Consider the following 15,452-nt stretch of genomic DNA (forward strand, 5'->3'; position numbering starts at 1 on the left):
TTCAGATCGGGACTTCGGAGCACAGATCGCGAATCATTTGATTCAGATCGGGACTTCGGAGCACGGATCGCGTATCATTTGATTCAAATCAGGACTTCGGAGCACAGATCGTGAATCATTTGATTCAGATCGGGACTTCGGAGCACGGATCGCGAATCATTTTATTCAGATTCAGATAGGGACTTCGGAGCACGGATCGCGTATCATTTGATTCAAATCAGGACTTCGGAGCACAGATCGTGAATCATTTGATTCAGATCGGGACTTCGGTGCACAGATCGCGAGTCATTTGATTCAGATTCAGATCGGGACTTCGGAGCACGGATCGCGTATCATTTGATTCAAATCAGGACTTCGAAGCACGGATCGCAAATCATTTGATTCAGATTGGGACTTCGGAGCACGGATCGCGAATCATTTAATTCAGATTCAGATCGGGACTTCGGAGCGCGGATCGTGAATCATTTGATTCAGATTCAGATCGGGACTTCGGAGCACAGATCGCGAATCATTTGATTCAGATCGGGACTTCGGAGCACAGATCGCGAATCACTGATTTAGATCGGGACTTCGGAGCACGGATCGCGAATCATTTGATTCAGATCAGAACTTCAGAGCACGGATCGCCAAATCATTTGATTCAGATCAGGACTTGGAGCACGGATCGCGAATCATTTAATTCAGATTCAGATCGGGACTTGGAGCACGGATCGTGAATCATTTGATTCAGATTCAGATCGGGACTTGAGCACAGATCGCGAATCATTTGATTCAGATCGGGACTTGAGCACAGATCGCGAATCACTGATTTAGATCGGGACTTGAGCACGGATCGCGAATCATTTGATTCAGATCAGAACTTCAGAGCACGGAGCGCAAATCATTTGATTCAGATCAGGACTTCGGAGCACGGATCGCGAATCATTTGATTCAGATTCAGATCGGGACTTCGGAGCACGGATCGCGTATCATTTGATTCAAATCAGGACTTCGGAGCACAGATCGTGAATCATTTGATTCAGATCGGGACTTCGGAGCACAGATCGCGAGTCATTTGATTCAGATTCAGATCGGGACTTCGGAGCACGGATCGCGTATCATTTGATTCAAATCAGGACTTCGGAGCACAGATCGTGAATCATTTGATTCAGATCGGGACTTCGGAGCACGGATCGCGTATCATTTGATTCAAATCAGGACTTCGGAGCACAGATCGTGAATCATTAGATTCAGATTCAGATCGGGACTTCGGAGCACGGATCGCGTATCATTTGATTCAAATCAGGACTTCGAAGCACGGATCGCAAATCATTTTATTCAGATCGGGACTTCGGAGCACATTTTGCGAATCATTGGATTCAGATCAGGACTTGCGTGTATCGCATATCTTTTTTTCTATTTTTTATTTTTTTAATTGTACAAAAACATTAAACCATTAATAATAGTAAAGCACATGATAATTATTTTTGGTATCTGTTTACTTAGTTTAAAGGTTTCATGCAATAATTGCTTAGTCAGAAGTGTCAATCAGACAGAGTAAAAAAAAATAAAGTAAAGTAAAAAAGTAAAGTAAAAAAAATATCGGCAGATATTTCGGTTGACCACTACTTACGTCTGCGATTTTGTACAGAAAAAAGTATGTGTGTACCGGTTACACAGCTCCTTTCCATCCAACCCAGCACAAAAACAAAATAAATAAATAAAATAAAATAATCATAGTATCATAACAGTCTGAAGTTACATAAAATAAAAGATTTTATAATGTAATATATATATATATTTTTTTTTTTTCAATAAAATAACAAGTGGTGCTATACAAGATAGACAATGTATGAAAAAATGGCTGCAAAAAGATTCTTCAGAGAAAGTCAAAGGCTTGGAACAATATGAACAGTTTTTGCACGTAATACCTCATTAAGAATGTCAAACTGTGCAGCAGAATTCAGCTCTTAAAGTAAAAAAGAGGGCCATTTGTAATTGCCGTTCATCAGTAATAACTTGCTCTGAAATTATTTTCTTTTCAGCTGTCACATATCTCTCATTAACCATCTTCAACCATTCAATTCATCATGATAAAATCAACTCCTGTCCAAAACTTTTCTTGTTGGACAACCAGTTTCACTCAAATATATGGCACAACGTGAAAGTGAACTTGGTTGTGAATGCAGTTTCCTACAGATACAAACCATTAACCAAAAACACCTTAGAGTGCTCTACCTCATGACTAACAACACTCAAAGAAAAAAAAGAAAAAAAAAAAAAGTTTGAGGTCAGTAAGATATGTGTGTAAAAGAAATTAATACTTTTATTCCTCAAGGAAGCATTAAATTGATGAAAAGTGACAGTAAAGACATTTATAATGCAACAAAAGATTTCCATTTCAAATAAATGCAGTTCTTTTGAACTTATCTGTGAATCCTGAAAAATAAAATGCATCACGGTATCCACAAAAATATTGTGCAGCACAACTGTTTTCAACATTGATAATAATCAGAAATGTTTGTTGAGCAGCAAATCAGCATATTAGAATGAATCCTGAAGATCATGTGAAAATTCAGTTTTGATCACAGAAATCAATTACAGTTTAACATTCAAATAGAAAACAGCTACTTTACATTGCAATAATATTTCACAATTTTTTTGCTGTATTTTTGATTATATAAACGCAGCCTTGGTGATTCGAAGATATAAAAACATTACAAATCTTACCGACCACAAACCTTGTAATGCTAATTGTTTAAGAATACATGACATTTAATTTGAGTTCTAAATCTCTATATATGACCAGTTTGCATTCCTTTAGTTTAGTCGTCAGCTGTGTGCGTGCGTGTGTGTGTGTGTGTGTGTGTGAAGTCAGTTGAGTGAACTAACAGACCAAACACAGGTCAAGACACACATAAGCTTGACTATTGCAAGTAGGTCTGATTACACAACAGCAGAAAGCTTCAGTAAGCTCATCAAGAGCTCTGCAGTGATGAAATCAATCAGTCTTTCACAACGCAATCACTACAATGTCTTTCATAAACAGAAACAAACTCATCTGCCAATTAGCTTTTTCAAATCTATCAATAAAATGAAAGGTTAAATGCAGCCAATCGAATGTTTATAGGGCCGTATGAAGCTCTGAAGCGGAGTAGGACGCCGTCTATTTTAGCCTTCCTTCTCATCCAAGTCAAACAGTAAATACATGATGTTAACCACAGTTTGTGAATGCAAACCACTCATTTGAGGCTCCACAAAAAGACCCTCAGAGATCTTGCGTCATGAGTTGCTGCGGCTGTCAACACGCTTTCACATTTAACACAAAGGCACAAACTTTGTTTAGGCAACAGCTATGAAAAGCATCAGGTTTGATAGCAAACAGCACATGAGTGTAATAAACGAGAGGTCAGCGAGCGCCAGTTGCATTATTTAAACCCAATATTTTTGTGAATTGTGCATTGATATGCTTATTTGATTATGTCAACGTGCTAAAAACAAACCACTGACAGTTTGTTGCGAGTCAATGACTATGTAAAGAGAATACAAAAATGCATGCATAAAAGATGCATGCATAAAAACACAAATGATGGATAAAAGATGCATGCACAAGTTATGCATTAAATGCATAAATGATACGGCTGGCAACACGCTTTCACATTTAACAAAGGCACAAGCTTTGTTTAGGCAACAGCTATGAAAAGCATTGGGTTTGATAGCAAACTGCAGATGAGTGTAATAAACGAGAAGTCAGTGAGTGCCTCATTTACCTCAGCGTCTGGAAACTAAACCACACGTGCAAAAGAGCATTGCTTTTATATTTTATTCTATTTACAGCACATTAAAAAACTCCACCGTGTCGAGCCATGGCAGATATAAAGCGCTCGACGCCTGCAGGTCAGTCCGGCCATCTGGAGGTCCCGCATCACAGCAGACACAGATATTCAAGCCCACATACAGCTGCACTCATTCAGCACACACATGATCACGCTGCTTTTTATGCTTTAATAAAAGAGACGGTGCATAGGAGCGTACAGTTCTCTCCATATCTCCAGTGGAACATTTCATAAAGGAGGAAAGCAAAGTAAACTGGGCTAAACGTGAGAATACAGTGTACACAACTTCCTGAAAGCGTCCTTTAATCGAAATCTGCATAAAAACTAAAAATCACTTCAAAAGCGATGGGTTGGCTCCTCCGAGAGTCTGCAAACTCGAGTTAGTGTTCACAGCAGGCCACCAAGGTACGGATAAAGTGCTTCTCTTAACGTGACACATTAAATAATTAAAGCAAAACATCACATAATCAAGAGTGAAAAAGAGGATGGAGAGACATACAAGAGATATATTTCTTGGAGAGGACAGAGAAAGTGAAACGACGGACAAACTGACATACTGCATGGTGTAAGACCTACATGATGCAAAAAGGAATTTCACATTTTCATAATCTGAAGAAACAGACACAGTAAGACTTGTCGTTTTGTATTATAATACGGATATTCGTCGTTCCGTTTGGATCCTAAACGGACGTAAGAGTCATAAGAAACAGCAGCAGTGTGATCTTACAGGAGGCCAGTCACCGGTCGAGTGTTTTTTTTGTGTGTGTGTGAATAAATACATTCGGATTTAGTGTCGAGCTACTTGTTCTAATATAATGTACGTCCTAAAAAACAAACAAATGAAAGATGGAGAGACAAACGGGGGAATTGTTCGCTCCGAGGTTCCCACATTCTCCTCGTGGCCCCTTCGAACACAGTCCGCGCATCGCGTTTTCTTCCAACAGCCGCGTGTGGGGGGAAATAAAGCACCTTCCCTCATGATATCCGTGGCAAATGAAGGCGCTCTCCGTCTGGGGAGATCTCCACATCCTGGGAGCGCCTGCAAAACCCTGAATGACAGCCAGTCCACTGCTGTCCTCGTCCTCTGCGGAGAAAAAACAAACAGATACATGAACAGACAGAACAGTGTTCAGTATTGATAAAAATGCAATTAATTGCATTATTTAAACCCAGTATTTGCATGCACTATGCATTGATATGCTTATTTGAGAATGACGTTAACATGCTAAAAACAAATCATTGGGAGTTTGTTGTGAGTCAAGGATTTTATGTAAAGAGAATACAAAAATGCATTAAAAAAATGCATGGATAAATGTGCACAAATGATGGATAAAAGATGCATTTATAAAAATGCTCAAATGATGCATAATAGTGCATGCATATAAAAATGCATAAATGAAGCATCAAAATGCATGCATAAAAATGCACAAATGTTACGCAAAAATGCATGCATAAAAATGCACAAACGATACATAACAATCCACTGAAGTTTGGATCTGCAGACAAGTAGTCATGCAAAGCAGTGGTGGATGTGACTAAATATGGCTGAAGGGAAATTTGGGAGTCCAAACACTGGCAGTGGGAGCGGTTTGTGATCTTGAGACAATATTGAACCAAGACTGCATCTGATCCTCAATAAACATGAGGTGACCTAGCAATCTCCAAAGAAACTAAGGCCATGGGAACCAACCGGGAAGTTAAAGACATTTCTATGCAAAACAGAAATCAAGCCTACTGTTTTCAATAACTTTTAGTGATCATGAAATTTAAAGAAAATGTGCACCTAAAAGCACAAGTGATGCCATGTACTCATACGTATGTATTCTTTCCAAATCTGCATGATATTCTTCTGTGGAACACAAAAAGAGATGTTTAGCAGGATGTCCACGCTGCTCATTACCATACATCTAAAGCACACTGGGAAAGCCCTGATCAAAGCACTACTAAAACAACCTAAAAGTACTCAATTAAAACTCATGCAGTGAAAAGAGCAGCATCAACACAACTGCAAATCATTTACTTTTATGTTCCATAGAAGAATAAGTTTTTTGGATTTGGTAAAGCATGCAGGTGAATAAATGAAAAATTGGGTTAATTATTCCTTTAAAAGAATGCAAAGAACAGTAAAGCTTGAAGTATACTTTCTTTTTAACACGTACGCGGGGGTCTATGTTAGGTGCACCTTATGCAGATTTCAATATTAACAGTACGTGCATTGCCTGATTTTTTTCTAACTGTGGTCACTCTGTACGTTTAGAATGCACTTGCACCTTGAATATTTTTGGAGACGAATAGACAAACAGATATTAGGCCTGCATGATTAATCAAAATAAAACTGAAATCACATTATGGCTCAATGCAATAGCAAAATTTCACTAAGTAAATATGTGCAACGGGTTTTAGAGTTTCAGAGTAAGTTTATTTAGGTCAAAATAAAAGTTAGGTGGTTTGATTTTAATTTATTAATTTTGAAACATTAAACCACCATACTTTTATTTATTTTAGATGGATAAAGAGACTGTAAAATAAAAAATTACTATAGTTACATATTTTTACCTAAATAGTTAATTTGTTTACAATAATAACATATAATAATAATAATATTTTACTTAGTAATAACAATAATAACAACAACTATTATATAGTCATATTGATATATAATGTGCAGCCCAACAAATAAAGCAAAACTAAAATTTTTTTTTTTTAAATCGCAATTGCAATTTTTGGTCCACAAGGTGGCGACACTGGCCCAAGGCCATTGTTTTACATCTGAAAAGGGAACAATATGCAGAACAACAAAAACAATACGCAAAAACAACAGTTTAAGTAAGCGCAAAGACAATTTTATCGCTCATAACTTCTAGAGAGAAATAGCACAGATACTGGACAAAGATTAAACTTTCCAGAGCGCATGGGTCGAGTGCGCTCAATACTCTGAAAGCAATCTGCAATACGTCAAAACTAAAGTATGCCTTGCTTGTCATTTCACCCAAAGAAAGACAAGAGACTCACCTAAGTTTCGCAGTGAGCCAGTAGAGATGTGATTTCGGCACCCATGTGTCCCACCGCCTTGGCAGCCTCCATGATGGCACGGCGGTACATCCCTTTCTTTTTGCGGTTGAAGCGTGACCTGAAGAATTCGCGGAAGGGCGAGAGTTTGGCAACCGAGAGTTGGGAGGTGGTGGGAGAACCGAACCAGGAGACTTTAGCTTCGGGCCAAGGAGCATCGACCTCGCCTTCTTCTCTACGAATACCGCTAATACTGAGCACCCGCGCAGGCCACCAAGGGAATCCGTGGATTTTCCCCCAAACAACATCACCCACTGTTACGGCATGACCTTCCTCGGTCACGCATTTAGTCATGCTGCGAGTGTGCAGTCGCACGGTTAGAGGAGGAACAGTCTTACTTTCCCCTTGAGAGGAAGACGAGACCGAGATATCGTCGCCTGGAGCCAGATCGCAGATTTCCGGCGACGTTCCATCGGAACTAAACGACTTGGACTCGTCTAGACTGTCGCTGCTGCACACGGAAAGGCTTGAGGAGTCTGCTTTCCTCTTTCGGAAGTTGATGAGTAAAGTCAAGTCTCCGTGCCGTTCCACTTCCTCGCCTGACCAAAGCTCCAGCGAATTCTTCTCCGCACCATCTTCAGACTGAGAGTTGGGAACTCTAGGACTTTTCCTCCGAACGCCGTCCACCAGTTCTGCCTCGTACACGGACACCTGCTCCGCTCCGTCGGCCCGGGATCTCAAGCGTATCTTGGGCGAAGGGGCGTCCGGATTACTCAACTTTGGGAGCTTGAGTTTGGGAATGGAAATAGTAAGACCCGTTCGGATGGCGTCTACAGGAGTTTGCAAGACTTTTTGGGATTCCTTGGAAGCGTTTGGCTCTCCGTGGCCGTTCTGCAGAAGCTGCTTCGGGCAGAAGGGTTTGACAGAACCGTGAACTCTCGAGGGGATCTTCATCACTTCGCCTTTACCTTGTGGAGTGCTATAAGAGATCTTAATCACGGGACTATGGGGAACGACGTCCCTTTTGGGAAACTTCTCATCGTCTTTCTTGTCCTTCCGGCAGCGTTTGCTGTCATAGACCGTCGATTCCTCTCGTCTCTTTGACTCTTTGTTGTTGTTTTCTCCGTCGTCCTTCCTCTTGGCTGGGGTCGCTTTGGCGTCCTCGTCGGCTTGAAGCGTGTTCTCCTTCCTGGACGTCTTGGGCACCGTTGGTCCATCTTTGCTCTCCTCGTCGCTGTTTAGTGTGTTTTTGCATTTCTCGCACAGCACCTGCCGAGGTCTCAGTCGGATTGTGCTCATGGTCATCCTTCCAGATTCTCGACTTCGTCTTTTCTTCCTCTTGATCGGACGTGGCGGCGGTTGCGGTACCCATTGGTTGTATGTATGCCGGACCCACATGGGCTGTGGAAACGGGGCGCCTTCGAAGTACGGCGGATATGTCGGCTGACCCGGTTGCACCGGGATGGGAACGGGAACGGGCGGAGGTGCCATCTCAGGCTCCGTGTTCTCATCTTTTGGTCGCTGTGTCGGCTGACTAACGGGTTTAGAGGAAGCCTCTTCACTCGAGACTTCACAGTCCGGTCTCAATATGAGGCTCTCTTCGGATTTTCCAACAACGTCTGGAAGGCAAAACAGCCCAGTCCTACGGAAAAGAGTCAAGAGGGAACATAAGAGCCAATAATTTCACTCAACTCATTTGCTGAGTGGTGTGATGCTAATTTCTTAAAAGTAAATACTAAGAAAACGGAGGAAATCATCTTTAATCCTAAGGGTGTTGGTGATCATATGCCTGTATTTGTTCACAATCAAGAATTACACAGGTGCAATCATAGCATTAAGTAGTTAGGAGTGCATGCAGGTAAATCTCTTATGTGGGACACTCATGTTAATTGGGTTTGTGAGAGACTTCACCAAAAATTGTATTACTTATGAAGACTGTGGTTTAAAGCCCTAAACACACTGACAGATTGGCATCGTGAAACAATCGTGCCGATTTCTGTGATCGTGGCTCTGATCGGTGCTCTTGTTGTAAAGTGAGAGAGGTTCAAAGACACGTGCGACCAAAGATAGCGTACGATACAGCATGATCGTCGCACAGTGTGTTTGCTGCTACGACCCACGTTTACTGACCAACCAATAAAAATGCGACATGGCGCTAAAACATAAACCTGCTCACCTCAAGCTCTTCCTCTTTCACCGCTTCCACACATAAACAAAACTGCTAAAGTGTGTTTCATCATGCTCTTTGTGTTTACCACTAGTATTAGCTGTAGTAACGTGCGTCGTATCGTACGAGTCAATAGGTGTCATTGTCGAACACGTCGTAGCCATGTTTATAAGATCCATGTCGCACAGTGTGACATGCAGTGATCTTATAGGATTGCTGAAATCGTGCAGTGTGTTTTGGGCTTTATGGAGTTGACAGGAAAATTATGCATCTCTTATCAGAACAGGTTTAAAAACTCTTTTATACCAGAATCAATTAGATTGTTGAATACGGATCAGTGACGCTTATGCCTTTTTGTACCTGTGTGAGTGGTTGATGAGTATAGTGTGTATGAATATTGTGTTCATTTTTAAATGCATCAGGTTTTGTCGAAATGCTTGGCTATTGAGTCTATTATAAATTTCCTGTTTGGGGACAATAAAGCATATTTAATTTCATAATGGACAGAGTAATGGAGGTTAATTACTCATAATACTGCGCTTCTGTACATCGACACAAAAGCTTCCTGACGTTCTGTTATTCTGAGTCAAGACTTTTCTGTTTAAAAGCCACTTAGACTCAAAACAAATAAGGACAATACTGGTTTTCTGACAGCCCCGTCTGCCATTGTTTGGCCAAACAGATAGTGTCGGGATGCTGAGCAACAACTTTTACAAAGTTTTAGTCATTTTGTTTTGTGTTTGTGTCATTATGCAAAAAATAGTTTTAGTTATTTTAGTACTTCATCTTAAACTAAAAGAAAATGAGAAACTAACTGAAAAAAACAAGAAAAAAAAAAAACACATTTTTTATATTTTATTTCAATTAATGTTTAGGTCAAATAATGCAATTTTTATGGCTTTTGATTTAGTGTACAATAATCTAAGATGTCAAAAAAAAAAAACCTTGTGTCACCTTTAAATGTCCTTATTTTTAACGCCAGCACAGTGCTGCAAGAAACACTCAAGAATGGAAATACATGATTAATCATTTCTAATAGCAAGCTGACTCTTGACCAGAAAAACAGGTTAGTGAACCAGTTATATCATGCAACACATAACCACACCTATTTGTTTTTATAGCCTTTAAAAAAACACCACAGATAATTGCTTCATCTCTCAAAACTCTTATTCTTAGAAACTCTAAGAACTTAAGCGTAGTTGGATGAAGTTCACAAAAACACGTCAAGGTCACATTTGAAAAACACAACTTAAAGCAAATGAAGACTATTTTAGGATAACCATTATTATCATTATGTGCATTGTGACATTGTTTTCATAACAGTTTGACACATTATCTCCTCAACACCTCACTGCTGTAATTACTGCAGGAGTTTTAATTATTCTCAGTGGTGATACTCCAACACTTTGCATGTTTGTATTTAATGAGACAAGTACTACATACAAATTCATGATATTTTTGTGAAACTGAGACAGTAGTTTAAAATCAAAATTAAGTAGGCCTGAATTATGACTCTGAATAATATGGAAGCCCATTTCTACCACGGGGGAAGAAAAAAAAAATTAAAAAGGCAATTGAATTTTTATTTCATAATTCAGACTTTTTTTCTTGCAATTCTGAGATATAATCGGATCAGAGATGAGACGTCCCATTTTGGTGTCTGCCTGAAATTCAATTTACAAAAGTGATTTTTATTTTATATATATGAAAAGCACATTTAATGCAAGTTAAGTGTTAACTTGCCATTAACTTAACATTAACTACTTTAATGTTTCTGAAAACTTGTGAAAATAATGTCAACACATGATTGAAATAATGTTCTATTGTCATTCAGTGTAACAGATTTATTAAAGTAAAAATGTAAATACTGTAGCATACATAATATTCTGATGTGTACTTATATATAAAATAATAATAATTTGTTTTATAACTATTAATAAATGGTAAAAACCTAGTGGTTTTAAGAATAGAGGCAAAGAGTGTAAAGATTAAAAATTACAAAATTAAAATTACAATTAATTAGTGTTTTAGGGCTGAACTGTGATCCTTAAATAGAGTATTTGAATGTCATCTAATGATTCTTGATCTAAATATGCCTGACAAGATTTTTTAGTATATGAACTATTGTTATGCTGAATGACATTTTAGTGGGTGTTTTCTGTAAATCATGGCAAAAAAATGTATGACAGTCATTAGTTTTTCCTCAGAAAAAATATAAATAAAACGGGACACATTCTAATATACAGAGAAAAAACTATTAAAGCTGTATTAAACTTTTATTGTTTTGATGCTTCAAAACTCATTTGTCTTTAACCCAAACTCAGAATTCTGACTTATTGTCTCACATACTTATGAGTTTATGTTTCGCAATAGTTTTTTTGTTTCCACCACAGAACAATAAATTAAAGAGGTAATTGTGTCTTAATTCTGACTTTTCTTCTTAGATTTGCAAGTTTATGTCCCACACTTCTGATTTTATATTTTGCATGCAATTCTGACTTTTTTCTGGCTGGCGCCTCGAGGTGAGCAGGAGTCTGTGAAAGAGGCAACCTGAGCCAAACGCGGTTAGAAACGACAGACAAAGAGACCAACGGGACGATCCGGATCCCCCCTCCACCTCACTGAACAAAAACAATCCCATAAACCACCAGGGACACAGGAGAGGGCCAAGAGATTTGCTTGTTTTCACATCCAGCCCTGAAATCTGATTGTGCCGGGATTATCAATTAAACCTTAGAAGGAAGTCCTGCGGGTAAAAGAGGCAGAAGCCCTCAGGCAATAAACACCAATCATCTGAGATGCTTGATGAAAAATAAAACGCCCACCCCTGAAGCGCCTGTGCTCGAAGCCTACAGAGTGGCAGAATCCAGAAAGCACAGCCGAGTAGGTGTAGGAAAACATTTCATTGCATAATCAGAATATTTATAACAGCTCAAATATTCACGAACGACTAGATGCTATTAAACACTCCCAGGCCGTTCAGAACTGACTGAATTCTGCTGACTATTTTTTAAGAAAGTAAGAATTATTCTATGATAATTGTTTAATATACTTATTTTAGTGCAGCGAAAAACAATTGGTGTAGAAATGTCTCACGAAGAAATATCAAGGAACACACCGACCTAAATGTGAAATTCTGAAGTAGAAAAACATAAATAGTATTTTCTAGTAAAACTCTCCAAAAATCTTTATTTACAACATTTAAAAATCATTTTTTACAGTGAATGCAGCTTATTTTCCATGTGCAAGTTAATTCTGAAAAACAAAATTAGTAGTACATTTCTGACTTTTCTCTTGCAATTGCAAGTTTATTTCATAATTCAAATCAAACATGAATTTTTTAAGTCGAAAGACTGAAATAGTATTTTCTAGCAAACATACTCCAATAACCTTTATTTAAAACTTTGCAAAATATTTATTTTTTTTTTTTTTTTTTTTACAGTGCATGCAGCTTATTTTGCATTTTTAAGTTATTTTCAAAAAATAAAGAGAGTAAAATTTCTATTTCAATTTTGCAAGGAAAAAAGTCAGAATTGTGAAATATAAAATCAGAATTGTGAGTAAAAAAAAATAAAAAAAAAAAAAGTCACAATTACCTTTTGGATTTTTTATATCAATAAAAAAATATGATAAATCTTTCATATACTTATTTACAGCTTATTTTAGTACACTCAAAAATTAATGTGTAGAAACTTTTCTGTTGTAGAAAATGACATTTTTAAGGAGAAAAACAGTATTTTCTAGTAAAACATACTCCAATAATCTTTACTTACAATTTACAGTGCATGCAGCTTATTTTCCTTTTTAAGTTATGCTTGGTGCAGAAACATGTACATTTTGGTAGTTCAATTAAATACTATGTGAAAAAAAAAAAAAAAAAAAGATGATACTTCTGGTACATTCGTCACACTGGAAATTGAGCGCACTGCATTGTGGGACACCTATGCCGTGTAATCACTAGGTCATCTATTGACACAGAAAATGTGCAGTTAGTAGGATATTCTGAATGTAGCACAATATGTCCAGCGACCGGCGATGACTCACGACTCCTGAACACGAGCAGGATGTGATACATGATGACATAACAGGAACATCGCAGCATCTGACCACATTTCAAAGCAGCGCTTTAACAAACATTGCATAATAATGGGGAGGAAAGTGGCACATTTATGCCCATTCTTTAGCAAAAAAGGTATTCATATTTCATATTTCCATAGTTTTCATTAGATTAACTGCCAATTAATAACAGCTGAAAATAAAAGCGAGCATATGTAGACGGTTTATATCACAAGCTGACAAAATATTTAACAATTAAACCAAATATATGTAATACTGGGTAAACGTACTAATATAAACACTGAATGATAAATGTTACATGGAGCTCTGGAATGCAGGCGATATTTCATTTTTTTTCTCAGCCGTCTCTAGAATATTGTTATAAAAACCTCACAGTTGCTCATATTCCAGCAAATATCCATGTTCATATGCTGTTTATAATGGAAAATAACATTATTTACATTAAACCCTGAAAATAACAGATTCATTTTTAAGGAAAAGGGAATGAAGGGCTGCACAATTAATCAAATATCTAATCACGATTACAATTACAGATGCCACAATTACATAATCGTTCAAAGTCCACTTATGTTATTCAGCATGTTGAAGATGTGTTTTACTGGTTAACTTAAGGGTTTTCCCATCGTTTTAATTTGAGTTTAAGCATAATATTACAACACTATGCATATTTTTACTTTTTTCCATTTAAAGAAGAAGCTAATCCAATGCATAGCTGACATCTGGGGCTTAATGCTACAGAAAAGCAATAAAAGTTTTTTCAGCTGGTTTATTTTCATATAAAAATATGGCATGCAGTGGCTTCAAACAATGGTACAAGTATTATTCGATGTAAATTGTGATAATCGCAATTACAATTTCAAGGGAATAATAGACAATTATGATTTTTGTCATAATCGTGCAGCCCTAAGGTGAGCTGGTGTAAACAATGACAGGTCATTATAAATATGAGAAAACAGGTAAACAATCAAAGGCCTCCTGTGATTTTATAAGAAAAAACATTTGAATTAAATTCCTAAAATGCATTGAGATGAATGAAATGAATAAACAGGGAGCCTATAGCTGAGCAATATTTGACCTTTAAACTGAATGCATGTCCAGGTAGGCTATTATAACAATGGCATCTGACCCTTCATGAAGAATAATGATGATTTAACTCAATTAAACGGACTGCGTGACCCAATTCGTGAAAAGCTCGATGATAATTGTGCGTGAAAACATCAATCAATGTTTCAGCTGGAAATGATACAATGTAACATCAAAGAGCTGCAGATGCTACATGGCTAAAGCAGAAACATCAAGCAACCTACACTCCAAAAAAATCTAACAATCCGACACAAAATAGCCGATTTATTCGCGTTTATATTGCGATGATGATGGTTGCTGTTCTTCTCATTGTCTCTGATTAAGGCCTGTTTGTGTTCTCCTGGCCTGCTGCTGGGCCTGACCTGACCAAAGTGTGTTTTTTGCACAAAAAACACAAAGAAAGGCGACTCACTTTCTGCTGCAGTCCAGTAGGATGCCGGTGTAGCTCCTCTCCCGGTACGTGAGCGTCACCACCAGCGTGTCGTTGACGATCTGCTCGACGGTCACCGGGATCCGGGAGCCGGCCCGCAGCTCCTCCGCTACAGCCTCCATCGTCTCCTCGCTCGGTGTCCGGCTGGGAGTCGCTCGATCCCGGCCTCCGGAGCCACGGTCGCGTCGCTCTTCGCTGCTGCTGCTGCGATCCGCCAGCGCGCTCGGGACGCGCAGTGACGCCATCAGCTCCGCCGACGCGGTTACGACGGATCCGTCCGCGGTGACATCACCGGAGCAGGGAACATAGCTCTTAGCTAAACTCACGTTAACCGCGAACACACCTCAGAATCACTTTTATGTATTCTACAGGGCAAAAGTGTGCCAATTCACCAAAAAAAAAGAGACTATCATACATTTGTTACATGGTTTTCAGAAAACACCCACTAAAATGTCATTCAGTAGCCCATAACAACAGATCACACAGGCTACTAAACAACCTCATCAGGCGTGTTTAGAACCAGAATCATTAGATGACATTAAAAGACTATTTGAGGATCACAGTTCAGCCCTAAATAAATCTGTGGCACTATCCTTCACACCACTAGGTGTTACCCAGTTGTTAGCAATATAAAGTATTGTATAATAATAACATTTAGTATGATCACTTATTATTTTATATAAGTACAGTTCAGAATAAGTATGTCATTTCATATTTTTTTTGCATATATATATATCCATCACACTGAATGATGATCCATCATCCAACATTATTTCACCCATAAACTGACATTTTGACACATTGAAGTACTTTACTTGCATTTGTGTACACACACACACACACACACACACACATATGATTATAAGCAAAT

General features: G+C 38.4%; 1 protein-coding gene across 1 annotated transcript; it reads right to left on the reverse strand.

Moving 5' to 3' along the window:
• Positions 1 to 1,826: 1,826 nt before the first annotated feature.
• pwwp2b (PWWP domain containing 2B) lies at positions 1,827 to 15,109 on the reverse strand. Its single transcript, XM_058794906.1, has 3 exons — positions 14,564 to 15,109; positions 6,828 to 8,466; positions 1,827 to 4,899 (listed from the first exon to the last, which is right to left on the reverse strand). The coding sequence occupies exons 1-2, from the start codon at positions 14,824 to 14,826 to the stop codon at positions 6,828 to 6,830; spliced, it is 1,902 nt and encodes a 633-aa protein (XP_058650889.1). The 5' UTR covers positions 14,827 to 15,109; the 3' UTR covers positions 1,827 to 4,899.
• Positions 15,110 to 15,452: the final 343 nt, after the last annotated feature.

Source organism: Onychostoma macrolepis, chromosome 13, assembly GCF_012432095.1.
Source record: "Onychostoma macrolepis isolate SWU-2019 chromosome 13, ASM1243209v1, whole genome shotgun sequence".
Classification (NCBI taxonomy): Eukaryota; Metazoa; Chordata; class Actinopteri; order Cypriniformes; family Cyprinidae; genus Onychostoma; species Onychostoma macrolepis.